General features: G+C 55.6%; 1 protein-coding gene across 2 annotated transcripts in view; it reads right to left on the bottom strand.

Moving 5' to 3' along the window:
* PHACTR3 (phosphatase and actin regulator 3) overlaps positions 1 to 26,509 on the bottom strand; it is a 178,252-nt gene extending 151,743 nt beyond the window's left edge. Inside the window, exon 1 of one of the 2 annotated variants that reach the window (XM_074347520.1) lies at positions 26,377 to 26,509. In XM_074347520.1, the coding sequence (XP_074203621.1) occupies positions 26,377 to 26,497 (121 nt within the window). In that variant the 5' untranslated portion in view covers positions 26,498 to 26,509. Of the gene's footprint in view, positions 1 to 8,542; positions 8,989 to 26,376 lie in introns of those variants that run through there. The other variant, XM_010958551.3, reaches the window with a different exon arrangement.
* Between the last annotated feature and the right edge of the window lie 470 nt (positions 26,510 to 26,979).

The following is a 26,979-nucleotide window of genomic DNA, read 5'->3' as shown; positions in this document are numbered from 1 at the left end:
TCCCGCAGGGCTGTCGGATTGCCCCCCTCTGCGGCCCCGGGCCAGGAGCGACCCTTCTTTCAACATCGCAAGGCCCCCGTGGGAGAGCACGTGGGAGCCTAAAAGCTGCCCTGGACCAGGGCTTCCCTGACATCTGTCATCAGCCGAAATGTGCAGGGGCCTCCAAGAGGCCTGTGGTGGAAGCGTCTCCATTATGATGGCGGGGCCGACTCCAGCCCCTGGTGACTGGGGTCTTCCCGCGTTCCAGGCCCTGAGCTGAATGCTTATTGAAGCCACCCCATCAAATTGGCACCGCCACCTCCTGTGCAGGTACATTTTACAGGTGGGGAAACCGAGGCTCAGAGACGTTAGGTGGATCTGCAAAGTCACATGGACACCGGTGACACCAAAGAGTCCACAGATCTGCTGGCTCCCCTCAACACCCTGTCTGTTGGCCTCCCAAAGTCAAGGCCCTGCCATGAACACCGGCAACGTGAATGTGGCCAAGCCCCTCGCCCCAAGGAGCTTGGTCTAGGAGGGGAAAAAAGCCTGCATCACGGCCCCAGTTCTCCACCCCTCCTGTGTCTGTGTGGCACCTGCCTGCTCCTCCCACCAAGGGGTGAACTCTACTCCTTCCCCTCGACCCTCAACTGGTCAAGTGCCCAGTCTAACAGAATCAGGCAGAACTGAGGGCCCCAGACCCTAAGAGGCTCGCGCAGGTCCACCACTGCCACAAGACGACACCGCTGGGTCCGAGGAGGAGGAGGACGTGGAGAAGAGCCTCCCGGCTGAGCCCATCCTGGATCGCAGACCTGCCAACCTGCAGGAGGTGCAGGAGAGAGCCCTCGGGGCTACCGCAGAGGACTGGAGGCTGCAGAGGATGAAGCGGACGCCACACAGAGGGTGCAATGTGGGAGGTCTGGTGCTTAATCACCTATCATTTTACTGGTCCAAATGCTATGCTTCTAGCCAGAGGGTGAGCTCCCAGGACAGGCAATGCCCCTCCATCTTCCTCCGCACCTCGCTCCCTACACACAGCAGTGCTTAATGCATCAGCAGGTAAATAAGAATGGAAGAGTCACAAGGCCAAGATGATAAGACAACAGCATTTCCCCGTTTCCCTGAAACCCGCACCACCTTGGTGATGTCTGCCACACATGCGTCCAGTGATGTCGCACCACTCCTGCTTTGTTACTATTTTAAGCCCATCTTCTTTTGTCTGCAAATCAATTTGATTTAAAGGAAGACCAATAACTACCACCAGTCTCTGGGCAGAACCTGTATGCTGGTCACCTGGATACAACAGGAAAAGAGAGATGGTGGGATGGGGCCAAGTGGACCCCTGAGGATGGCGGTCAGGCTGAGACAGCCCTGGTGCTGGCAAGCTCTGGGGAGCTCTGCGCAAAAGACCCCACTGACAAATGGGCCAAGGTCAGCGATGACTTGACTCATGTGACTGCAGAAACAACGTCACCCCACAGTTAATGTGGCCCGAGACAAGGTTCTCCTGCCAAAGGGAAGCGCAGAGATCATTTTTGGCTCACCTTCCTGACTTGACTCCAATCCCCTGAGTTCGCGATTACAACGAGGCAGAAATTTTGCCTGCACACGGATACAAACTTTCAAGAAGCAACGGGACCAAAAAAATCAAGGAATAGCAACAAGCTCATTAATAATAGTAAGACCAACAGCAACTTCAGCAAAGAACTACACTCAACACAACTGCAGAACCACGTGTGGGGCGCTCCCTGAACCTGCAGCCCCAGCTCCCACCGCCACTGGGGTCCTGGCAGGTTCATCTTCCAGCTGCTGACTAATCGCTATCTCCTCCTGCCGTGGTCACGAGGTAAAAGTGCGCAGCCACGTTACCCATCCAGATGATGCGCTTCAACAACCAGGGACACCCACCCCAGCCCATTAAAGACGGGACCTCCAACAGCGCTGCCCCCTGATTCTCGACCATCACCTTGCCTGACTTTGAATATAGATCTTGTCCTAGTGGCCATTCCAGTTAAAGGAACTGAAGGGTATGTCTGTGTCTGTGTGTCTGCGCCACCACAGATACGTATACATCTGTGGGATAGACTGCTCGAGCCAGGAATGGAGGAGTGGGGTGATCACATGTGTCTGTTTCATCTAAAGTACAGGCAGCCTTCCTGCAAGATGATGAGGCCAGTCAAGGGTGGGCGGGGCAGAGAGTGAGGGGGGTGGAGTGGGAGGGGCTGGTAGGATGGGAGGCTCAGAGTGGCTGGGTGGGGCTTATAGGGTGGGTGGGGCATACAGGGTGGGACATACAGTGTGGGCCAGGCATCAAACTAACTCACATCTCATCAGTGAAGGAAACAAAATCCAAAGAAGCTGACCAGCTTGGCTCTGACAGAGCCAGCTAGAGGAGGGGCTGTAAATTAACCCACAGCTGTCCTTCCTGTGCCTCCCCACCTCTCATCACAGGGTCCCCTGCCTCCCCGACTTTATTCACAGAAGACAGAATTATCTCAAGATGATTAGAGGATGTCAAGGACATACTTGCCTCCCAGCTGTGAAACCAATGACTGGTGTCTCCAAACTGACTCTTTTCTAGACAATAGCTCAGTAATCCTCACCCACATGGAGTTAGCAACAATCCCTGCCCCTATGTTACATCCAGGAAATGGAGGTTCAGAGAGGTGAAGTGACTTGCCCATGGTCACACAGCATGTACGTGGCAGAGCCAGGCCTTGGACCCATCCCTCCAACTCCAGGCAAAGAATCTCTCTGGACGTCATTGTTCTCTTTGTCAAAGAGACCCATCCAGCCAGGACCAACTGTGGCACATTCTCGGTTCTCTGCAGGAGCTCACTGAATTGAAATGAAGTTGTCGTGCGTGGGTAAGGAATAATCTCTGCTTGAGTGTGCCCTTTAAGGGCGTGAGGTGATCAGCTGAGGGCATCCAGCAGAGAAGCTCTCAGACCTTGTCGGTTGCCCTCTGACAGAGCCGTTCAATCAACAGACATCCACTGGGAAACAGCCAAGTGCAGCCCAGCCAAGAGGACAAGGGACGAGGCTCTGCCCTCAAGGTCATCCACTACAGGGCAGTGCTGTCTGCAAGGATGGAATGTTCTAGATCCACACTCTTCAACATGGCAGCTGCCAGCCACGTGTGGCAACTGTGCCCTTGAAATGTGGCCAGCGCAACTGAGAGGAAACTTTAATGTTAGTTGATTTTAGGCTAAAATTGTCCTAAGTAGCGAGTGACTCCCGTAGACAGTGCCGTCTGGAGGGAGAGAAAGAGAATAAGCTAGTTTGTCCAATAATTGAGGTCATTTCAAAGAGTGACCAGTAAGGAGAAGGGAAAAAGTGGCTCAGGTGATCAAAGAGGGACGGGCTGGAGGAGGGAGGTCCACCCCAGGCTCTGACTGGCCTTCTGCCGAACAGCCACACCTGGCACCCAGAACAGTCCCGGGAACGAAGCTGTGCCTCGCCCCCTGGCTGTTGCCGCCTGTGTCGCAGCGGGGTGAGAAGGGCAGGAGAAACAGAAGTTTCAAAAGCCTCCAATCATTTCTACCAGGAATGTGCGGTACTTTCATCACCAGCAAAAATTCTAAGTTTTTAAACTCTGTATTCTTTTCAGCATCCAGCTTTTATTTTTAATAACCCCAAAGAAGCTGACAAAGTAATTACTACCTAGTTCTATGGCTAATTAAGCCATGGAGACATTCTAGAAGGGGCCAGAGGGAGATTCCCAAAGCTCAGGACTCTGGAGCAAGAGATCGTTCAAGGAAAACCGGGAAGAAGCACAACACAGAAAACATGGGCTCACGACCCCCTCATGGGCAGGGGTGCCATTTAAGGGTTCAGGCCAAGGGACACCCCAGCCTGGAGGGTGTCTTTCTGCAGCTCAGGGGGGGAGCAGATTCTCTGAAAGCACTCTCCCTCTCCAGGTGATGAGCAGAAATGGCTTTGTCCCTGCAGAAAGGTGTGGCCACACCCTCCTCCACACTGACCTCCTGGCCACTCTCAGCCGTCACTGAGCTATGTAATCACGAAGGTCCCGTCCAACCGCCTGGCCACCCCCAAGCCTGGTCTGCTAAGACACCACCTGGTGCCTGGTTCCACAGAGGCTTACTGAGGCCTCCTGCAGGCGAGGTCTGTGCTGGGTCCCCAGCCTAGGGGGGATGGTCCACAGAGAACAAGACTAGGATCCCAGGTGGGGATGAGCCCCGTGAGTAAATCAGGATGGAGAAACAAGATCCAGGTGGTCGGGGCAGGGCAGCTACTTAACCTAATCAGGTGAACAAGGAGGGCCCTCTGAGGAGGTAACAGCCAACTAAGACCTGGGCAAGCAGGGGTCAGCAGGACACAGAGGGGCTGAGCCCTAGACTGAACGGTTCCCCAGATGTGGTCCCCTGACCCACGCCATCAGCATCACCTGGTCACTTGTTAGAACTGCACATCTCCACGCCCACACATTACCACGCCCACACGTCACCCCGCCCACCGCAGGCTGAATCAGAAACACTGCGGGTGGGGGCAACGAGCCTTTGGGTGATTATGATGCACACTTGGGTTTGAGAACCAATGATCTACATGAGCAGTTCTGCAGGGAGATTTTGCCCCCAGGAGACACTTGGCAACATCTGAAGTCGTTTTCCACGGTCACGGTCAGGGGCTGGGGGGGCTGCTGTCGTCTAGTGGACAGATGCCAGGGATGCTGCTAAAGATCCTCCAGCGCACAGACTGGCCCCACAGCAGAGAAGGACTCCATCACATATGCCCACAGTGCGAGGCTGAGAAACCACTCTAAAGGGTCCCCCACCTGGTTGCACAGCAGAATCTTTAAAAAGGCAAATTACGAGTCCCCACGGACACGCTCTACACAGCTGTCCCAGGTCACTCTGGGCCCAGTCTCTGGTCCTGGCATCTGGGAACCAGGCTGAGAGCGGAGGAGGAAGGCAGCGAAGGACGGCCCCTCGGGAACCCCCATGTGATGGACGAGGAAGAGGAGATGGAGCAAACAATGAGCAGGGAGCTGGGGAGGGCAGTGCAGCAAACACCCAGGGAGGGGAGAGTGTCAGGAAGAGGGGATCGGCAGGGAAGAGCTGTGAAGGGACAAGGTGAGAAGGGGGCGTGGGACTGGACCAGAAGGAGGTCCATACGGGACCAATGCCAGGGCAGAGCCCATCCCACATCCTGAGAGCTAAGGGGACAAAAGGAAGCAAAACTCCTCCTGGTGAGTATGAGCTCCTCGGAAGGAGGCAAGGTGATGGGGATGCCGAGTTACTTTTTTAAAATGTTAAGTTCAGGGGAAAATCCTAACCATACTTGTGGGCATAGAGTAAGGATTTGCAGAGAGGAACCCCGCCAAGCTGCCGACAGAATCATGAATGGAGCAAGGATGTGGTGAGACCATTAGGGTCACCCCTCTGGGAAAATCCTTCATTCCTGCCACGCAGTCCGTGGCTGCAGATGCAGCTGCTGAGAGATTTAATGCACAAATAAAGCCACAAAAAGATGCCCACACTCACTAGCAATCAAAGAGCCACAAATTAACACGACGAGACACCCCTTGTCCCCCTTCGTGTGAGAGAAAACCAGAATGATGACCTCAGGTGGTCGGCAAGGCTTTGGAGAAAGGGCGCGTGCAGATTCTGGAAGGAGTGTCAAGGGTACATTTTCCAGGAGGGTGCAATATTATAAAAAAATTTACACGTGGGTCTCCTACAACCCAGACACGTGTCCTACTAGCTGGGACATGCCCTCGAGGAAATTCACACGTGAGCACAAGGAGGCTTTGCCTGGAGGGCCATCTCTGTGTTGCTTGTAAATGGGTAAAAATTGGAAACACAAATATGTAATAGCTCAGCCATGAAAAATATATTCCTTGGGATGCTGCGGGGGGGGTTAGAAAGGGAGACAGATACCCACCATGCGGTGAGACCTCCAAGACCCAGTGCTGAGCAGAAATCCAAACCGAAGATGCTTCCATACGGCGCACGACCACTTGTGTTGTCCTGAATACCTTTTCCCAAGAACAAGGAAATATAAACATGCAGGAAGAGGATGCTCTACCAAACTCATCACAGAGACCACCTCTGCAGAGTGAGAGAAAGGATGGCACTGCCTACCTTTCCCATACTGTTCTGAGCTTTCATTGAGAGAATATTGATGCATTAAAAATGCATTTTGGAGAGAGGGTAAGGGTAAATGCAACTTGGGCTGTTTCATAAAAACATAGTCTAGACGGCAGGTGGTGACTCTTCTGCCTGACTCTGCTGGGTTATCCCGCGGCTCATGCACCAGCCTCACGTTGCAGGAGTCGCACTTCAGAGCAGCAAGCGGACTGATGAGAGAGGTCTACTACAGGGGGAGCGGGCTGAAGGACTGGGACCCCTCGGCCTGGTGAAGAAATGACTCAGGTCAGTGCGATAACTAACTAAAAACACCAGACTCTCTGGAAGCCCAGGTAACATGCATCATGAGAGGATCCCCACCAGGACTGACTGATAGAAGACCTTTTCAAGCCATCTGCAAAGAATTTTTAAATGAATCTGCCCAAAGAGAAGGACGCAATGCATCAGAAAGAAATGAGTCCCCCGTCAAGAGAGGTATACAAGTGGGCGCCAAGCCAACCAAAGCATCTGTAGAAAATGATCCCCTCACCCACCCTTCCTGCTTCAAGCTCCCAGGTGCTTCCAACTTGACGATTCTGATTCTCTTTCCACCAGAACGCCTCTGCTTAACACAACCCTTAATTGCTCCATTGATTGATGCTTTTTAGTAAGGTTCTCTCCACTCCCAGAATTATACACACTAAGAGATGTTTCACCTCAGGCATCTGCTCTCTGGGTCCCATTTTGAACATCTGAACCAGAGACTAACTCAGGCTTTCATCCTCCCAAGGCATCAGTTAATCACGGGCATCCAAGTCCTTCCACCTCTCTCCCAGGTAGGCCGGCCGAGCTACCTGCCAAGCCCTCTGTTCCCACCCACGGAGGCATCAACTCACAGACAGCCGAAAAGCTAAATCCTCCATAATTCTTGCTTCAAGTTTGCTTCCTTTTACTGCCAGGGAGACAAAAGGAGCTGAGAAGGATTCTCCTGTGAGGAGCCACTCAACTTCCATAATTGGAATAATCGTGAATGCGCATCTCCAACCCAGAGAAAGCCAGCCCGTCATGGAGTGTTGACGCCTTAATCCCCGATTTCTAATAAAAGGATTAATTAAAGCCTTAAGGGTCTGCCGATGGCAGCCTCTGCTTGAAACTCCAAGGAAATTAACTTGCCCTCCCAGATATAACAAGCCAGGGATTTCCTCCGGCTGGTACCTTAGTTTGACCAAATGACACAGTGTCAATAGTCCTAACAAAGAAACCTTACAAAGCTTGCATGGCTTTATTGTTTAAAATTTCAGATTGGACCCTGGCGCCCACAGAGCTGCCTTTAATGGGTCTTTTTTTTTTTTTTTTTTTTTTTTTTGCAGTTAAATAGTGAAGCTCCTCTGTGTTCCAGCCAAGTAAAGGAATCCCTCCCTACAAGCCGGTTCACCCCAGCCCCAGGGAGTATCTGGAGTTCCATGCCCACCATTTAATGTGATCAAGTCCCCATTTGGGGTCAGCGCATTTAGAGAGAATGAGTCTTCAAAGGAAGGTAAGAGCAACTTATTGTCAAAACAGAACCCGTGAATGGATCCTGCTTCTCTGAGATACGGAGTCCTGTGGCTTGATACCAAAACACCAGCTTTGATTCTTTTTTTGAACCCTACATTTCAGAAGCTCAGACTTCTCCCTGTGAAGTGAAAATTGCCTTCTGGTGGAGAAAGGTTTTAATGATCACTTTGCTTCCTGCGTCTCCATGGTGACAGGGCGCACAGCCCACCCCCCTCTTGCTTTATTAGGGCCTTTCTTCCTCTCTGGAAAGTAATCAATCCAGCCATATAGACGCCTTTGTGACCAGATTTATCACCTGAACAATCGACGCCACCGTGGGGGTGGGGGAGTGGACGAAGTCCATATAATTTAATGAAATCAGCCCTGGTCCTGGCGCACGCCCTCCATCTCCCTGTGGCAGCTCTTGCGAGCACAAGCGCACCTGTCCCGGAGGCCGGTGGGCGCGCCCAGGTGCGCCAGGCCCCGCCGAGTCGGGCGCCCCGCGGAAGCCCCTCTGAGCGGTGGCCGCACGAACGCCGCCCTGCCCGGGCGGGGACGCCCATGCCGGGCCGCCCGGGCCACCTGAGCTGGGGCCTCGGGGAGGGGTCAGAGCTCGGAGCCAGCACTGGCGGAAGCGGCTACAGGTCTGACTCTCATCCCCTAGCTGGTCAGCGCCCAAAGGAGGGAAGCCCCTGGGAGGGAACAGCAGAGCCCACCAACCCGCAAGGAGGGCCGATGCGGAGCCCAGGGCTCTAACCGGCGAACCGGTTCCTTTCCGGACAAAGGGCTCTGTCGCCTTAGTGGGAGCCTGAGCGCCCGGGTCCTGCCGCGGCATCCCAAATGCAGACCAGGGCGCAGAGTGGCGCCGGGGACGCACGCCCAGCGCCCCCTTCCCTGGCCTTACCCGCTCGTCCAGCCGCCCCCGCCCGCCCTGTTACCTGGGTTCTCCCCGGCGTCCGCGGAGGAGGTGGCCGAGGAGTCGGTGAGGACGCTGGGGTCACTCTGCGAGCGGCCCCGCGACACGAGGCAGCTGCTCCCGTCCTCGGACGCGGCCATGGGCCCGGCAAGTTGGAGGGAGCCGCGTGGAATCAGAGCATCCGAGGCGGCCAAGGTCACCGGCGAGGGGGCTGGAGGGGGCGTCTTTTTAAAAAGGAAAAATCAAAAAGGACAGGGAAAGGGAAGGAGCCAGAGCTCGAGGCCGGGGCTGGCTTCAGGGCGATGAGACAATAGCCTCGCGGCTGCAGCCAGGCGCATCCCGGCGTGCGCGGCCTGCCTGTTATTTATTCGCGTTTATTTCCATTCTTCAGTCTATATTCCAGGAAAAAAAAAAGTTGAACCAGGAAATAAAAACTTTTTCTTGTCACTGTTTATTGCATGCTTGGGGCAGGGGGTGATGTCCAGGAATTTCTGGGGGTGCTCCCTCCCCCCACCCCACCCCCCACCCCCCCGGGAAAAAAAGGAAAAAAGAATCTTTGCTCTTGCAATTGCTTTAATCTGAAAGCTGTTCTTGGAGCATCTGTTGGAAAACATTAGGATTCTCCCATCATGCCACGCGCGGGGAGCCTGACGTCACAAGAGCGGGGAGTGAGAGCCAGCGTGGTGATGGGGAGGGGTCTCAAATACCTGAACGGCACGCCGCCTGCCCGGAGGGAGGTGGGGGCTGGATCCTGAGTTATGAACCGCCCACCCCCACCCCAGCCGCGCGGGCTCTAGAAACAAGGATTCCACATCCCGCTTCTTCCCCCTCCCCAGCTGGAGGGGAGGAGACCCTGAGGTGCCTCCCTTGGAGGCAGGGCCTAACCTCTCCAGCAGCTTCAGACGCCGGTTTCCCAGACCCTTGCTCTTCAGGGGATTTGGAGGCCAGTGGGTCCTGCTGCCCTGGCTCCATCATGGGATGGGGGGCGGGGCCCTCCGGAGCTTTGTCCCCGCCCACATCCTCCTCCCCACCGCCCACTCCTCCTCCCTCCAGACCCTCAGCCCTAATCCTGGGAAGAGAGAGGAAGGAGGGGCACCTGGTGCCTTCCAAGGAGGCTTCCCCTGGATTCCTTGATGGAGCTGAGGCCAGGCAAGGGAGGTGACACCCCCTAGGGCTGCCACTTACAGAGCTGTTCCCCAAGGTGCTAATGAGCAATTCTCACCGCTCTAGATGGTAGTGTGGGGGAAACACAGGCAGCTCCCGCGTCTCCAGCTCAGGCATGGGACAGGAACGACGGGGAGGAAAGCCCAGGGAAGGACAGAGAGAGGGCGTGGCGTGGAGCTGTGTCACACAGCCTGGGTGACAAAGGGCTGCAGAGACACCACCCTGCCTGCCCGCCCCCCCCCCCCCCCGGGCGCGGGACCAGCTGGGCGCGATCCCATCTCCGCCCCTCAAACAAGCCCAGGGGGCGGTGCTCTTAGCCCCACTGCAGGTCATGAACCCAACTGGGGCTCAGAGACGGAGCCTGTCAGGGGTCCGGCAGCTGCAGGGCTGCCCCTGCACCCCAGCAGCACCTGGCAGGGTTGGGTGAGCCCCAGTGAAGAGACAAGGACAGAACTGAGATGTGGAGAAACAACGTGCGTGTTGACTCCACACGGAGCTTTGCGTGCTTAGCGGCAGTCCCCTCTGAGAGCCCGCCTGCCTGCCCGCCTGCCCTCAAGGACTCTGCAGCGCCTAGTGTGTGCTGCGTGCCACGCCAGGAGCGGGGGTCCGACAGGGAACAAAGGGTCTTCCAGGTGGCCGGGAGGAGGGAGCTGAGAAAGGCCACCAATAGATCAATAGATGTCACCCCCAAAACATCTCCTTATGGTTGTCAGCACATACCGTGAAGCAAAGAGGAGACTGATAGGATGTTTTTCTAAATACTTTTTATCCAAGTAAAAACGTGCTGGCGGGTGACACACCTACCTCTGGGCTGAGCCCTTCTCTGGGGGAAGAGGGAGCAGCATTTCTTCCTCACACACCTAGAACGTGTGAGCTACTACAGCCCCCACCTTACAGGTGAGGGCAACTCAGAGAGGTGAGCACACCTGGTCACAAGTCAGGGCAGGCAGGGCTGATGCTCCCAGCCCGGGGTCTCTCCAAGTGTGTCCTCAGGCAGCCCCTGAGAGCCATGCTGAGTCCTGGCCCTGAAGCAGGCAGGTCTCAGGAGCCCCTCAACCACGCCATCAGCCTCCCACATCTGAATGCGAAAGCCTGTGGTGGTGGAGGAAGCCAGCCAGCAGCAGACACAGAGAAGGGCCAGCGGGGTTTGGGGGTGTGGACGGCAGCTCAGGGATATGTGGGGCAGGAAGGGGGAAGAAAGAGGACGCCAGTGGCTGCCGGCTGTCTGCCCCCCATTCCTCACCTTCACGCTTCTGGGTCTCCCAGACTCAGAACCTGTCCTGCTACCGACAATCTGCACTGAAATCCATTTTAAAGGAAGCCATCACTACAGTGACAGAAAGGCAGCCTCCCCGTCGTGCATGGGAAGGACGAAGACCACGAGAACTGTCCCTAGACGCCAGTACCCCTCAGTGCCTCGTCCGTGCGCCACCTCAGAGCTTCTCTAGTCCCTGCTCTCGCTGACTGTAAGGCGGTGCTTACAGGCACCGAGAAGGACAAGGCTCAGCACCTGCTCCGGGAGCGCACGTGGAGCTGGGGGCGGAAGACAAAAGCGACCACCAAACTTCGGTTCTTACACGTCCGCGTCAGCAGGATGCTGACTTGTTTGAATCAGGGAGGGGTGGAGCTGGTCGTTGTGTTTCTTCTGGCTTTGAAATGCTCCAAAATAAAAAACAGTTTTAAATTTTAAAAAATGAGTGGTCAGCAGCCATGAAAGTCGAGGAAGCTGCCTGCAGGGCAGAGCCAGGCCTTCCCAGGCACCCACCCCAGGCTGGGGAGCTGGCCGCCACAGACTGCGGGAGGCCGCTGTCCACACAAAGTCTCCGCCTCAAGGATCCTCAGGGGGTCTCTGTGAAAGTCCCCAACTGCACCCCCTCAACAAGACCCCTGCAAGGGCGGGGTTGGTCGGGAAGCACACTGTGGAACCCTTACAGAACCAACACACTTCACGGTGGCCCCAACACAGAAATAATCCAGATGTCCACCAATCGATAAATGAAGAAAATGTGGTGTATTCACCCAATGTAACATTATTCAGCCATAGAAAGAAATAAAATACTGATACCTGCACAAGATGGATGGACCTTGAAAACACTACGCCAAGCCGAAGAAGCCAGTCACAAGAAACCCCACGTATGATATGACTCCATTATGTGAGCTGTCCCCAGAGTCAGAAGGCAGGCTGGTGACTACCTCGGGCGGGGAGGGGTCTGGGGGATTCCTGCTAGTGAGTGAGGGGCTTCTTTTTAGAGTAACAGAAATGTTCTAAATGCTCTAAAATGACATGGTGATGGCTTCACCACTCTGTAAATATACCAGAAACCATGGAATTTTCCACTTTAAACAGGTGAGCTTTACAGTATGTAACTTATTTTGATAAAGCTGTTTTAAAAACAAAACCAAACCAGGGACACAGAGGCACCTGGGCTGAGCTTTTGATCTGAAGAATAATTGTGTTCGGTCAGCCTCTCTGCTGAGCACAGGACACTTAAAACTGTCCTGTCCCTGCCCTGGGCTTCGAATCAGACAGAAGCTCTCCCAGGGGTCACCCTTCTGGTCCTTGATCAGAAAACCCAAAGCCATTTCCTGACTCCGGGCAGCCTTGATAAACCCCACACAGTTGCCTCAAAGAACTAAAAAGACTGCGAAGTCTATAAAATGTGTCCCTTCCAAAAACACAAAGTGATGAAGGAAAGGGAGGGTCTTCCTCTGTCCACAACAGTCAGCAGGAGGACACCACGGCAGAGGTGACACCCTGAGGCTGGCAGATACCCACACGTGGAGATGTGCACCTTAGCAGCAGGTGGTGTGGAAAAAGGACCATGTGGAGACCCAACCCCACTCACATGTGTTTTCAGAGTTGCTTTCATTCTTACATAAAGTGCAGATTAAGTATACAAAAATTGTGAATCACTATGCTGTACACTGAAACTGATATAATATTGCACATCAACTACACCTCAGTTTTAAAAAGAGATGCACGTTAATAGTACCCATCAAATATTTCCCGAGCATTTTTGTAACAAACTTACAGTGTCTGGGGAATATCACAAGGAGCAGCGCATTATGGGACCCTGAAATCTCAGAACTCCTGGCCTTGCAGATGAGACGGAGCTCACAGCCAAGCAACCAGTCAGCCACTGATTTCAGTGAACAGAGTGAGGGACGCCCCACCTGCGTGGGCGGACCTTGCTCCAAGGAAGTGACGCTCTTTCTGAAACCGAAGGCTCAGTGGGGATGAACCAGACAAGTCACGGAGCGAGGGCTCACAGGCAGCGCGGGCAGTCCAGGCAAAGGCCATGAGGTGGGAGGAGCACAGGGCGCTGAAGAGAGGCAGAGACTGCGGGGCCAGGGCGAGAGCCAGGCTGGACAGAGGGCAGGGCCCAGGCCACGCAGTGTCTTGTCGTCCTTGATACAACGACTACGAGATCCTCTGGAGGCAGGAGTTGAGTCGCCAGAGGATCCCTCCAGCTGCTGATGGGGAAGGGACCACAGGTAAGGGAGGAAGCAGAGAGATGCAGCAGGAGGCTGGCAACCACCCACGAGGGAGACGAGGTGCTGAGCAGGCCTGATTCAGGGTCCCCCAAGATGGTCCCAGAGAATTGGTGGTGGGTCAGCTGTGGAGGGACGGGAGAAAGAAAGGAGCCAGAGAAGGCCCCCAGATTTCTGCTTTTGATGATGAGCTGGATATGGGGGTGGGGTTCAAGGTAACCATCAAGTCTGACATTGACCACGGGGTGGGCAAGATGCCCTCTCCTGGGTGGGGAGGATCAGAGAAGGGGCAGGATGGGCCCCATTTGCACGTTAGACACGATGTAGGAGAGCCCACTGCCTTAGCTCAGCACCCCCGAGACTCCCAGACACAGTCCGCTCTATCGGAGGTGGGGGGAGGCGGGGTGAGAGAGCTCAAGTTCCGGGGTCCCACAGACCCTCTGAGACTGGCTGCAGGCTGGAGACCCCTCTCTGGAACTGCAGTTCCTCACCTTGGAGTGAGCATGGTCACTCCTGCCTGGTCACTTGGTGACAATCATTCCGGAGGGCACATGGTGGGAGCTGAACCAGGCCTGCGGTGCTCCCAGAGAACCCTCGCAGGTTGACGACCCCAGAGAGCTGATGGCCCAAAGACCTGGGCCCTCGCCCAGTCACTGCATGAGTTCGGGGACCTTTGTCAGGCACGGGCTGGGGACGTCGCAGGCACCCAGGAAACAGACATTTGTTGACTGAATCAGTGAGCATGCGCACACGCGGGTGATTAGTGGATGACGTCGCTAACCCAGGACGTGGAGGGGGGCGCTCAGCCGCCCCAGGACCCAAGTCAGCTCCAGGCTTTCGGGGACATAAGTGGCTGCCTCCTGCCTCAAAGTCCTGAGGTTTCTCCTGAGGCTCCGGGAACACTTCCTTGCCCATCACAGGAACAGAATTAAACCAGCAAACGCAATCGTTTAAAAAGAACTGCTCCAGCCCTCGTCTCTGCCAAGAGCTCAAGGAACCAACGGAAGAGGATCAAGAGGGTAACCCCCGGGATGGGGAAGCCAAGGGAGGACAGCGGAAGACAAAGCAGGTCCCATGGCGCCCGCGGTGCGGAGGGGAGCCGCGCCCTCTGCTGGTCACAGGAGGAACTGCGCGCAGCCGTGGCCTGTGGGAACTTCCCTTGACCTGCGCGCTGACCCAGCCTTGAACTTGGCTTCTTTAGCCCTTCGACCACTTCCTCCCTGGGGTCTCTACCACCGACCACGCCCAAGAGGCTACCCAGGTTAGTGTGCAATGCAATGCCAGCTGCGGCTCTTTTCTCAACAAGTCTCAATTCTTGTAAAACAAAATCCTACATTTCACCACCCGCCGTCCCCACCCTGAAAGGCGTGGGTCACCAAGGCTGGTTGAGAAACAGGCCAGGGGTCCCGTGGGGCTTGGCCCTCCTCCGAGCGTCTTCTGCCAGCGCTCAGGCTGTCTAGAGAAGCCCTTCCGCAGCCCCAGGCACCAGAGGCGGTTGGATCACTTCCTGTGTCTCCTCTCGGATGTGCGAGTTGGGGGAGGGCTCCCTGCCACGGAGTGGGCAGCCCAGCCCCAGGGACGCCTCCCCATGTGCTAGCTGTTATCAACACAAAAAGTCCACCGGTGCAAGCACTGGTCTTCTGATGTCCTCCATGCCCCATGCACATCCAGGTGACCCGGAGGGCTGTACAGGGTGGGCAGCAATGGGAGGCAGAAAAACGCAAGGAAGCTCCGGCAGGGGAGGGACCGGAGCGCACTCTACAAGAAGGACAGATCACAGCCCCAGGAGCTCCTGCTTCTCCATGTCAGGTGTGTCTCAGGTGACCTCCCGTCCTGGGCACCTCCTACATGCCTCCCTTGTTGCAGGAGGCCATGTGCCCTGTTTCCAGCTAATGAAGGGAGAAGGCTGTCTTCCGGGGCCTCTGGGAAACACTGCTGGTGAACGGGGAGCCCCGTCGAGAAAAGACACCCTGGCAGGTGCTGACTGCAGCGTGCCTGCTTCCTGTCTGAGTGTCCTGAGGCGTCCAGGGCGGCAGCTGCCACCCTGTGACCCAGGAGTGACACACGGGGGGCTGGAGTGCCAACCCCATGGATGGAGACCTCCAGCCTGCCTCCCTCCAGACCCCTTGTAAAGGAGAAAATGTCCCACAGCTCAAGCCCCATTGGTTGAGTATTCATTTACTTAACACATAGCTTTTACTATGGGCCAGCCACCATTCCAAGAACTTCATAATTATGAATGTGGCTAATGCTAAAAATGACCAAATAAGGTAGGTACTCTGATGTTTCATTTTGCAAGTGAGATGCAAAGTGCTTGCATCGTTGTCCAGGGAATGGAGCCAGGATTCGAACACAGGTCCTGTGCTCCAGAGCTCAGGTTGTTCTTACAAACATATCCCAAGTGGCACCGGCAGAGACCTCACACTCTTCTGATCCCCACAGAAGTCACAGACTTGACGAGGATACAGGAAGTGGCGCGGTGGGGAGAGGACAGCAGACTGTGACCCCACAAGTGCTCATTAATGACCCCACGCAGCTGGGATAATCGTCCTCTTTGTCCCGAGAGTGGAGCTGAGGCTCCAAGAGAGGGCGTGACTTCCCGAAGGTCCCACAGCTGACAGGTGACAGCAACAGGGCAGGCCTTCTACATTCTTTCCACTGTCCCAGCCCATCCCTGGTGCCTTGCATCCCACCAAAATCTCGAGCGTCAGCCCCAGCGCAGCCTCACTTGCCACCCACTCTACAGAAACCCCCCCAACACAGGAAGGCATGAATAAGGCAAACAGTCTGGCAACAACCTGATGTCCCTCAAAGCCTGTGGTCTATCCAAACCAGGCAGTATTACACAGCGGCTTTCTCAGTGAAATAAATCCATGTAATCTCCCATCAGCGGGCTCTCTGGCTTCCTGGGTCAGCAGGTACATCACAGAACAAAGCAATGGTCCATCGTCCCTCACACATACCCCTGACCACTGCCCATCTCCCACAGCTCACCTGACCCTGAAAGTTCAGGTGGAGTCCTGAGAGGGACAAAAGGTCGCCTCCAAGAGTGGGTGGCCATCCAAGCTCCCACCGAGCAATGCTTTCATTTTTGCCAGAAGAGGGTGGTGAGAGGCTTCCAAGATTAGAATGTTAACAATAAATAAAAGGGCAAACCAGTAACTCTTCTGCAGTTACACTCACTGCCCCAACCATCCAGCCATCTGACTCTTACTTTTACAAGAGGACAATTCAGGGTGGGGAGGGTACAGCTCAGTAGGAGAGTGTGTGCTTAGCATGCAGAGGTCCTGGGTTCAATCCTCAGTCCCTCCATTCACAAAAAATAAATCAATTTTTTAAAAGACTTGTTTAAAAAATAAATAAATAAAAGAAGGTAATTCACATAAAAACGATATCATGGTCACCCAGACATTCTCTTTCCTCCAGTTCAGCGTGTACAGTGTGAAGTGTTTCCTGGATTCACCTTCCACGGGGGCCCGCTTCCTTCCCCACGGCAGCCCGCAGAGCCGGGCTCACTGCCTGACCGCACACGGATTTCGGTCTCCAATACCTCGTCGCGGGAACAGGAGATGAAGTGTTCCACCGCGGGACAGCTCAAACACGGCATCGAGCCCGGCCCGTAAATTACAGAAAATCCATAGCGTGAGGTTTATAGGTAGTACTTGAAAAACACATCCCGAGTTCCACGGCTGGGGTGGTCACTCCAAGACTCACTTGCACAAATCTAACAATAGTGACGGCTGCATCCACGTTTTCATAGAAGCTGTGATATCTTTCCTTCCGAGCCCACTGTTCACTAAACTGCCGTGAAGTTTAGAGCTGGTGGGTCCCCTGGATTTATGTTGGCAGGGGGAGCAGTTATTTAGGAAATTAGATCCTGGCGCCTTCTCCCGGCCTCATACTGAAACATTAACAACAGTGCCAGCGATTCCCACAGCCGGCCGGGGGAGCAGCGCTCGTTTCTGTGTGTAGCAGAGGCTGACATCAGTCCTGCGGCATGGGCTGCAACAGAGGTGACCCCTGGCATTTTATGCTGCCGGGTTTGGAGGGTCTCTGACCCTCCTAGTTCATTCAAGGGCTACCTGGGGGACCCGCTGATACTTCGGTATAAAAAGGAGCCCCAGAGTTTTAGGAGAATGGGCCCTGGGGGTCTGTTAGCAGGAGGGACTAGAGCTCCCACCAGAATCTGCAATGCACAGCAAAGACAAGGGGCTGACCCTTTATTCAGAAAGGCACACAGACTCACCAGGCTTGAGCCAAGAGATGTGTCCTAGAGAACACAAGTCCCCTGTTTGGGGTTTGACTGACCGATTCACTCCTCACGGACTCATCTGTCCACTCACTTATATGTGGCAGGCTCTGTGCAGGGGGTGGGGACGGGGAGAGGCGCACTCCTGACAACAGCGCACGCCAAGGCCCTGGGGTAAGCGCGCTGGGCAGTTCAAGGGGCTGAGAAGGGGCCTCTGGGAGGAATGAAAAACCCAGGAGGGTCTCCACCCAGGAAAGAAAGAGAACAATTCCCCTTCTCTCGGAAGGTATAGGGCCACTGGGTGGGGAACAAAGCAGCGGGAGGCAAGAAGGGGCCGGGAGACGAGGAGGGTGGGCAGGCGCTGCTGCAGTTCATAGTGAGAGGCACAGAGGAGCCTGGAAACGCGGCGGGCGGAGCCCACATACGGTGTGTAACTGCGTGTCTGGCCAGCTCCTGATGCAAAGGTGCCCTCAGCTAAACTGCAATACAGAAAACAATTCCTATCCTCGATTACTGAAGTTCAGATTGTTACCAACTGGTTTCTGTCCTCTACAAATTGGGGGGGGGATGTTTTAATACTAGGATTCCTCAAAGCAGGACGCGGCTGTCCCCCCCACCCAAACTCCTGCTGCTGACGTAACTCGTTCTCATCAACGTGGTGCCACCCCGTCTGCACGCAGTGGCCCACCGCGGGCCGGACCCCAGGCTAATGCACTTCCTCACAATGTGGACAGCAGAATCCTAAGCCCCCGGATTCCCGGCCCCAGGCCCCAGGTTACTCAACCGAACACGACCCGAGGCACTGCTGTCAAGGCTTCTGCAGCCGGAATCGGGGTGTAACCAGCTGACCCGAAGACGGGGCGATCACCCTGATGACCGGGACGGGCGTGTAATCGCCAGAGCCCTTCAAAGCTGAGGGGAGGCGGGGGAGGAGGAGAGGGCAGCCGGGAGGGGGGCGACAGGCCAGGAGGACTCGGCCCCCCCCCCCCCCCCGCTGGCCTTGAGGGGCCGCAAGCCAGGAAGGCAGCGGCTTCTGGAAGGTGGGGATGAGCCCCGACAGCCGGCAGGGACCCGTGAGCAGGACTCCGCTTCCCTCTCAGAGCTTCGGGGAGGAGCTCAGACCTCCGACACCTGGACCCCAGACGGCGGGAGCCGGGGAGCAGGCGGCGTGCGGAGCTCACGTGTTGCTGAGGCTGAGCCGGTGGGCCCGTTTTGGCAGCCGGCTTAGATAAAACTCCTTTCTGTTCTTATTACTGATTGCTTATTGATTATTTTTGTCGACACTTCCAAGGCCAGATCATAAAAGATGACAGAAACATGACAGAACTGAAGGCTGTTTCTCTCGGAAGCTCCCTCTTGGAACCCAAGTTTCCGGGCGAAGGCCGCGTGGAGCGGGCCTGAGGCCCAGCCCACAGCCCGGCCGAGCTCCCTGGGGACAGCGGCGCCAACCCGGCCGTGGTTCTGGACGGAACTGTGTCCCCTCGAAGTTCACACAGCCCAGCCCCTGACTCCCAGGGCCTCCAAACGCCACTGTGTTTGGAGTCAGCTCCTTTAAAGATGCATCTAAATTCAAATGAGGCTGCCAGGGTGGGTGCTAATCCACTTTGACTAGTGTCCTTAGAAGAAATCTGGACACAGGGCGAGACCGCGAGGCACACACACCCAGGGGACGCAGGCCATGGGAGGAGGTGGTCTGCAAGCCCCGGAGGGAGGCCTCAGGGGGAACCAGCCCTGCCGACAGCCTGGCTCTGGACTCCGAGCCTCCAGGGCTGGGGCAGTTTCACTTCTGCCGCACCTCGTTATGGTGCCCTCTGCACACCAGCTGCCAGCCGTGCCAGTGAGGGCTCCCCAGGGAAAGAGAACCAACCAGAGAGCTACACATGCGTACAGGACGAGATGTAGCACGCGGGGCCGACCTGCTCCGTTACAAGGGCGGAGAAGTCCCAGGACCTAGCATGTTCGACCTGCAGGCCAGGCAAGTCCTGGTACTGGTCCGGCCCACACCTGCAGGCCTGAGAGCCAGGATGCCGGGTCCAAGCGCAGGAGAACGACGAGGGACAGCTCAGCCCTGAGCACCCAGCACTGCTGCAGTCCATCCTGGAAAAGGTCTCATGAAGATTCACACACTCACAACCCGTAACGGGGAGAACTAGTCACCTTTCCTGAAACTAGAGCAACTTCGCAAACTCGACCTCCTCCGAGGTCACCTAGGTCACCGGGCAGCAAAGGGCAGCAGGCATCCCACCCTGTTCTCCCTCCGCTCCAGCCATGGAGCACACGGTTCAGACCCTGAGCCACTGGGAGACCCAGGCCCCTCTGGTCACCACGGGCTCCACCGGCACCCCAGTCCGGCCAGGAGAAGGCCGATGCAAAGGATGTACGCTCCTGGTGTTTTTCCTTAAAATAAACTGCATCTGAATTTTGTTAGCAATGAGGCCCCAAGAGAGGAGAGGTCTGGAGACCTCTTAGAGTGAGCCACAAGGATGCACGTCTAGGTGACACACAGGGGAGGGGTCCTTCCAGGGGCAGGGCCTTCCAAACAGCCAGGGCAGTGAGGAGGAGCACCGGAAATTCTCCCAACAGATGACCCCTGCGAGCCAGTGCTTCTCGGTAAAAGGGGTTCATCAGATGCAAACGAAATGTTGATCGTATCAAAAAATCATCTACCTTATCAAATTGGAAAGAAAACCCTTGCCCCAAATCTCTTTCGATTTAAGGTTCAGGAGACACGGGCCACTTCGTGGTCAAATGTCTGCCTCCCAGATCACCTTCCCTCCTTGGCTAAGGCGTGGCTGGATGTTGCCACCAGGAAACAATTGTTCCCTGAGTTAAACATTCAACTCCTAGAAGCCCTACTGAAAATCTGTATTCAGGAGGGATAAATTAGGAATTTAGGATTTGCAGATACACACTACTGTATATAAAATAGATAAACAACAAGGACCTGCTGTACAGCACAGGGAACTATATTCAGGATCTTGTAATAATATAAATGGAAAGAATCTGGAAAAAATACGAGTCACTTTGCTGTACGCCTGAGACTAACACAACATTGTAAATCAACTATACTTCAGTTTTAAAAAATCTGTATTCTGCCCCATGCTATTCACAGAAGTGAATTACAGTGGACCAGGAATATAAATATAAAGAAGGAAAGCTGTACACTTATTACAAGGGAACGTGGGTGGATACGCTTCTGACCAACCGTCCTGGTTCACCAGGGACTCGAGGGGTCTCAGGACGCCAGACGTTTCGAGCTAAAACCAGGACTGTCCCAGGCAGACTGGGGCAAGGTGTTTGCTGCAAATTTGAGGCAGAAAGAGACTCCTTAAAGACAACACAAAAGGCAAAGACATAAAGAAAGAGCTTGAAAAACTTCACTGCGTCGAAACTGAAAACCTAGGGAGGAATTACACAGTGCGGTGACAACCATTCACAGAAGGGCGCAGTATGTCTGAACGTCGCTAAGACTGTAGATCTTAGAAGTTCTCATCAGACACACAAAAATAACTGTAACTCTGTGGTGACGAATGTAAGCAGACTTACTGCGGTGATCATCTTGCAATGTATACAGTGAATCACTACATCATAGACCTAAAACTCATATAGTATGTCATGTCAATTATATCTTAAAAAAAAAAAACCTGAAAACTTCTACTCAACCAAAGACACGATAAACATGTAAAGCCAAGCCCCAGCGAGAACAAAAACCCCTGCAGTAAACAGAGGATTAGAACCCAGAACACATAAGTAGCTCTCACAAACCAGTCACAAAGAGAGACCCACAGCTGCCCAGAAAAGAAGCAACTCACAGAAAGAGAAACCCAAACGGCCAATTAACATAAGAAAACCCCCGCTCAAGCAACCAAGGGAATGCAAATTAGACCACAGGAGTTCCCTTCTCCTTCCGTAGCACTGACAGCCTTTAAGAAACGGAACCTTTCACGGTACCTAGAGAAACGGGCACCTCCGACACTGCTGTGGGGGGTGGCGGCCACGTGGGCAACAATTTCACAGAATCAAGTGAAATTTACAGCGGGCTCATCGTCTGCCCCAGGAATTCTGCATCTCAGAACGTGCCCTGTGGAGAAGCACTTGTATGAGTGTACAAGAGGGCACTGCGGGTAGCAGAGGGTCCGAGGACACCTGCCATGGCCGGCAGCAGCAGAAAGTCTCAAATGATGGAATGCTCTCAAGCAATTAGGAAGAATCTAGGAGCCAGCTAAATCTCCAAGACACACTGCCGAATGAAGACAGTTTCAGAACAAGTCTGCTGTCTTCAGATGCCGTCTCTGCAATTCTTAGAGGAAACCACCCTGCGCATTTCCTCCTGAGACCCACAGGCACATGGCAAGCTTGTCTGGTGGGGAAACACTCAGCGGTCACAGGGGTTCTCTCCAGGGAGAGGAAGAGGAAGGAGTGGTGCTCCAAGGAGGGTCTGTAACGTTTTCCCTTCTCACTTCGAGAAGCTATTCATGAAATACTGGTGTAATTATTTTTTTTCCCCAAAGAACCCCGTTGCCTGTGTAGGAGAACACATCATGCATTCATCGGACAAACAGCGACGGCGTGCCAGCTCCAGGCCAGACCCGCTCTAAAGCCAGGGGTCACTCCTTCTCTTCAAACAAGAATGGAGCGAGCAGCTAAGTCACCCCGCCAAGTTCACCAGCGGTCTTTAAGGTGACGGGGTGCAGATTCAGGTGGATGAGGGCCAAGGGGTGGGAAAATGCTCTGGGCACCTGGGCAGGTGACTCGAGGGAAGGGAAGACCTTGGCTGGACAGCAAACCCTGGCAGGGCCTTCTACTGCCCGGAGGCCACGAACCCTGCCTTTTGCTCCAGGCACACACTCATGAGGATGAAGGCTGAGGCCAGAGGATGATTCCAGATCCAAGGTAGGTTCTGCAGGTCAGGTGAGCACAGGTATGGGGTTTCCACACTCCTAGGGGTGGAGGAGTTGCAATGCCCAGCACCCTCGCTCCCTCTTCTGCTACCATCTCACTGATTGTCTTCCGGGGTCTCAAGCCCGGCTCCATCCATGGCCCCGGGTGGCCTGTGAGCTGGCCCCTGAGCTGAGCCTCAGCCGTCCAGCTCCCCTATTCCCCAGGGCAGGTAGTGTGACCTTGCCAGAGCCCTGGACCACCAAGGGGACGTTAGCTGGAGCTCCTGAACGCGCCTGGCTTTGGACATGCATTTTCCTGAACTGCTAGTCACTTGCTAGTGGAAAAGCCTGCTGAGTACAGCTGGTCATCATTATGATTTCAAAAGAGCTGGGCGGTGCAGACCTGACCTGGGGCTTCGGGGCTGCTGCCTTCGGAAAGGCTGACCCAGTCCTAACTCTGAGCCCAGGGCTGAGCCAGGGCATTGCATTCCCAACTGCCTTGTGCAGCCCTGGAAGCCGCAGCTTTTAATGAGCACCAGCTGGGGCGCATCAGGCTCTCATCAATCACCCCTCCCCCTTCAAATAAAGGTTTGGTTTGGTTTTTTTTAGAAAGAAAGAAGGAAAGCAAGAAAGAAAGAGAGAGGGAGAGAAAGGGAGGGAGAGAGGGAGAGAAAGGGAGGGAGAGAGGGAGAAAGAGAGAAAGAGAGGAAAGAAAGAAAGAAAGAAAGAAAGAAAGAAAGAAAGAAAGAAAGAAAGAAGGAAAGAAAGAAAGAAAGAAAAGAAAGAAAGAGAAAGGAAAGAAGAAAGAAAGGAAGAAAGGAAGAAAGGAAAGAAAGGAAGGAAAGAAGAAAGAAAGGAAGGAAGAAAGGAAGGAAGGAAGGAAGGAAGAAAGAAAAAGAAAGAAAGGAAGGAAGGAAGGAAGGAAGAAACTCCCTTGGGGCAGAAATATCCCAGTACTAGTCAGCGCTTCTGAATCCGACTTCGAAGTCTGGACGAGTGAGTAGTTCATTTCTTCATAAATTAAAGCCACTGAAATAGCATGTTATCCTTTTAAGGCTGGGAGTTAGGATCCACCCAAAGCAAGCTCCGAGGAAGGAGCCGCACAAATCAAGGGAGCAAGAGCTGCAGGTGGCAACCCGACAAACAGTCCTGCTTCCAGGCGGAGAGGTCAGGGGACCGTCCCGAGGCTTAGCCAGCAGGATGCCCAGAGTTGTGGGCACACAGCCTGGCTCTACCCTGGGTCCCTGCACCCTTGCTCCACACGAAGATTTGGCATTTGGACTGGGGTCCCATCTGACCCAACGCTGTATTGGAACGCTGAAACCCAGAGACTCAGCCCCTGGCAGGTGACCTCCTTTGGGAGCCAGCCGCACACCGGCAGACGCATCTCAGAGTGGAGGCTCCAGGCCATCTGCCCGCCCCAGGCTCCGGACTCAGACAGGCAATGAAATGGCCTCTTTGGCACGTCTTGGAAGAAGTCAACAGGCCTCTCCAAATGAACACAGCCTCCTCTCCCCAACCTCCTCCCCACCAGCCTCCCCCATCCTCCACCCATTCTTCCACAGCTCCATGAACAGAACCCCAACCCCTGGGCTTAGACAAGAAATGGAGCATCCTGGATTTCAGGCCCCCAAGGCTTCGACAGGTCCTCTGGGCTCCCCACCTCCGTCCTCCCACAGCAGGCAGCTCCCCTTCCCCACTAGGAGCCTTCTCTCAGGTAAAGCCGCCAAAGGCCTCGGGCTGCACACGTGAAACCCCACAGCTCCTGGTGGAGTCCAGAGTCCACCTGTCCATCTGTCCACCTCACTGGGCACAACACCCACATCTCCCCTCGCCCAGGATCTTCAGCCTCATGACCCTCTTCTCTCCTCGAATTCCACAAGCTAACTCCCATTCAGGGCCTCTGCCGCTGCTTCCCTCCTGCCGGGAATGCTCTCACCCCCTACCCTCACATGGCTCCCTGCTTCCCCACATGAAGTCTGTAGAACATCCCTCTTCAGAGAGCCTTTCCTGGCCACCCCAGCTAGAGCAGCTCCCATCTTCAGTCACCGCCTCTCCACCAGCCTATCTCTGCACAGAGATGATCTTTATGTTTCTCTTTCTTTGCCTCCAAGTCCAGGTCCATTGTCTTTCTCCCCCTCACCAAAATAAAAGCTCCCTGAGGGCAGGAAGCTGACCTCCAAGCCCTGCGGCTCCCCGCACGTAGGTCAGCCCCGGAATCATTTGCAGAGATTAATAAACTCCTGCTGCCCCGCTGCCTGCAGAGCTGGCCTTCTCCTCGGAGATGCGGGCAAGCAGGGCTAAACCCTGCATCCTTCAAGGCCTAGACAGAAGCCACAGAACTATTTTAAAAATGCCCAACAATTGAAATGAGCCTGTGGGGCAGGAGTTGCATCATGTCCACAGGCAGATCATAGACTTGTGACGGCTCTGAGCACACTGCCAAACGGCTGAAGGTCAGGATTTGAAACGTCCTTTCTCAAAATCCAACCCCAAATATGCCTCGCTGTAAACTCAGTACCCGAGTATTGCAAAGGTGGGAGGTGGGGGCTTTCAGGGGAGGAAGCTGGCACTTGTGTGTACCTACTGTGTGCGGGCACCGGGTGGGGACTCTGTGTGAGGCCACTCCTGCGTACCTACTGTGTGCAGGCACAGGATGAGGGAGCATCTGCTCCCATTACAGGATGAGTGCCAGGGTTGGGAGGCAAGCTTCCCTCTCATTCACCACTGCACCCCACCCCACCCCTGAGCTCTGTACAAGGTCTCAGACTTCGCAGGTGCTTGATATTCACGATGGGTGAACAGCCACAGAAGGGCCACCCATCCTCCAGGGTGGGGCTCCACTCAGCAGACAGAAATGCCCCAAAGCTTCACCGTGGGCTCCTCATCCTCAGGGCACCGCAGAGCGCGGCACATAACAGGCTCTCCCAACAACCCCAGCGTCCGTCCCATCCTTCTTGACCCTGTGACACCATGCATCTGTTTCCCAACCTCTGCACTGCCAATGTGGTCCTGAGCGTTTTTTCTTTTTGGGGGGGGGGGGAGGTTAGAGGTGGGGGTTAGGGATGGGGGAGGCTTCCTGAGCATCACAGAATGTCAGCAGCACCCCTGGCTTCTCCCCACTGGATGCCAGTAGAACTGAGGGTGAGGGGAGTTGTAACAACCAAAAAAGAGGGGGGGACACCCCTGTTGAGAACCACTGATGTATCAAAACCAGTTTCCAGACCTGCCTGATCCCAGAGTCACCTGGGGCTCTGGTTGGAAACACAGATTCCAGGAGATTCTAAGGGGAGGGGCTGGATGCTGTTTCTAGTGCCCCCCAGAAAATCCATACCAGGGGACCAGTGGGGTAAACACTGGCCTAACTCTCCCCAGGCCCCACCATCATTCAGCCTCTTGGTCGCCAACTGTACCAAAGGCCACTGAATCCAGGCAAAGCTCTCTGGCTTCGTCATGGGGAGGCCTAAGCCCCCGCCCACTCCCAGGTCCTCTCCCCTGGACCAGGTGGGGCCCTCACCATTTTCCAGCTTCCTCAGGATCTCCTGAGATCCTGTCCCTTTAAGAGCAGCTGGACCGACTCCAGGGCCAGGTGTCTGTCTGCAGGGGCCCTGGCTGCTGCTGCCCTGCACAGGTGGAGGGAGGCCTGCCTCCTCCCTGGGAGACAACGGAACACGTGCGGCGCTCTCACTGGGTGGCAAACACTGCCCCCACGATACCAACAACTGCCCCAAGACTTAAGTACTGGATCGCACCCCATCTTACAGATGCGGAAACTGAGGCACAGCGAAGTCAAGTGTCATGCGCACAGGGTCACACAGCTAGCAGAGGAGGGTTCCGATGCCGGGACGGCCGACCCCAAGGCCAGCGTGAGGGACCACTGCGCGCACTGCCCTTGTTTGCGGACAGAGTCCCCCGCCTTGGCTTCAGGGACAGCCTGAACCAGGTGGAGCCCACCTCTGTGCTGGGGGCCCAGAGGACATCCTAGCCGCCCTGCAGCGGCCAAGGGCAGAGCGTGGGCTCCCGGCCGGCCGCCCACCGGCCCCGCGCCCGCTCCCCGCGCCGCGCGCTTACCTTGCGCCGGGCCTCGCGCGGCGGCGGCAGCGGCGGCGGCGGCGCCCCGAGCCCCGAAGGCGCTCAGCAGCGAGCGCACCGGCGCCGGCCAGCGGGCGCGCCCCCCGCCCCGGCCGCGCATCCCGCCGGAAAACCGCTCGGGGCTGCGTCCACGGGGCCGCCCAGCGCGGCGCAGAGCCCGGGGCTGCGGGAGGCGCCGGCGGAGGGGGCGGGGCGGGGGCGGGGCCGCCACGCGAGGCCGGCCCCTCCGCTGGGCGGGGGCGCCGAGGGGCGCCGCCGTGACCTTGATCTCCTGGACCCCGCGGGCGCCGTAGCCCGGGAGGCGAGACCTCAGTGCCGGGACGCCCTGGAAATGTTAAAAGGCCAGCAGGGCAGGAGGTGTAGCCGCCCGCATAACTAGGCTGTAAAGAAGCTGCCCAGTGGAGCCGCTGTGGGACCCTGGGCAAGTCGCTTGACCTCTCTGAGCCCCAGTCTTCGGGTGTGGCAAATGGGGTTGGGGAGGGTTGAAGGAGATGGGTGAGCCTGGAACTGCACCAGGGCCTGGCCCCCCACTGCGGCTGCTGCGAGACTGCAGGGGCCACTGTTGCTTCTCTTAAATCCGCT

The sequence above is a fragment of the Camelus bactrianus genome, chromosome 19, assembly GCF_048773025.1.
Source record: "Camelus bactrianus isolate YW-2024 breed Bactrian camel chromosome 19, ASM4877302v1, whole genome shotgun sequence".
In the NCBI taxonomy this organism is placed as follows: domain Eukaryota; kingdom Metazoa; phylum Chordata; class Mammalia; order Artiodactyla; family Camelidae; genus Camelus; species Camelus bactrianus.
This window is presented reverse-complemented; position numbering and strand designations above follow the sequence as displayed.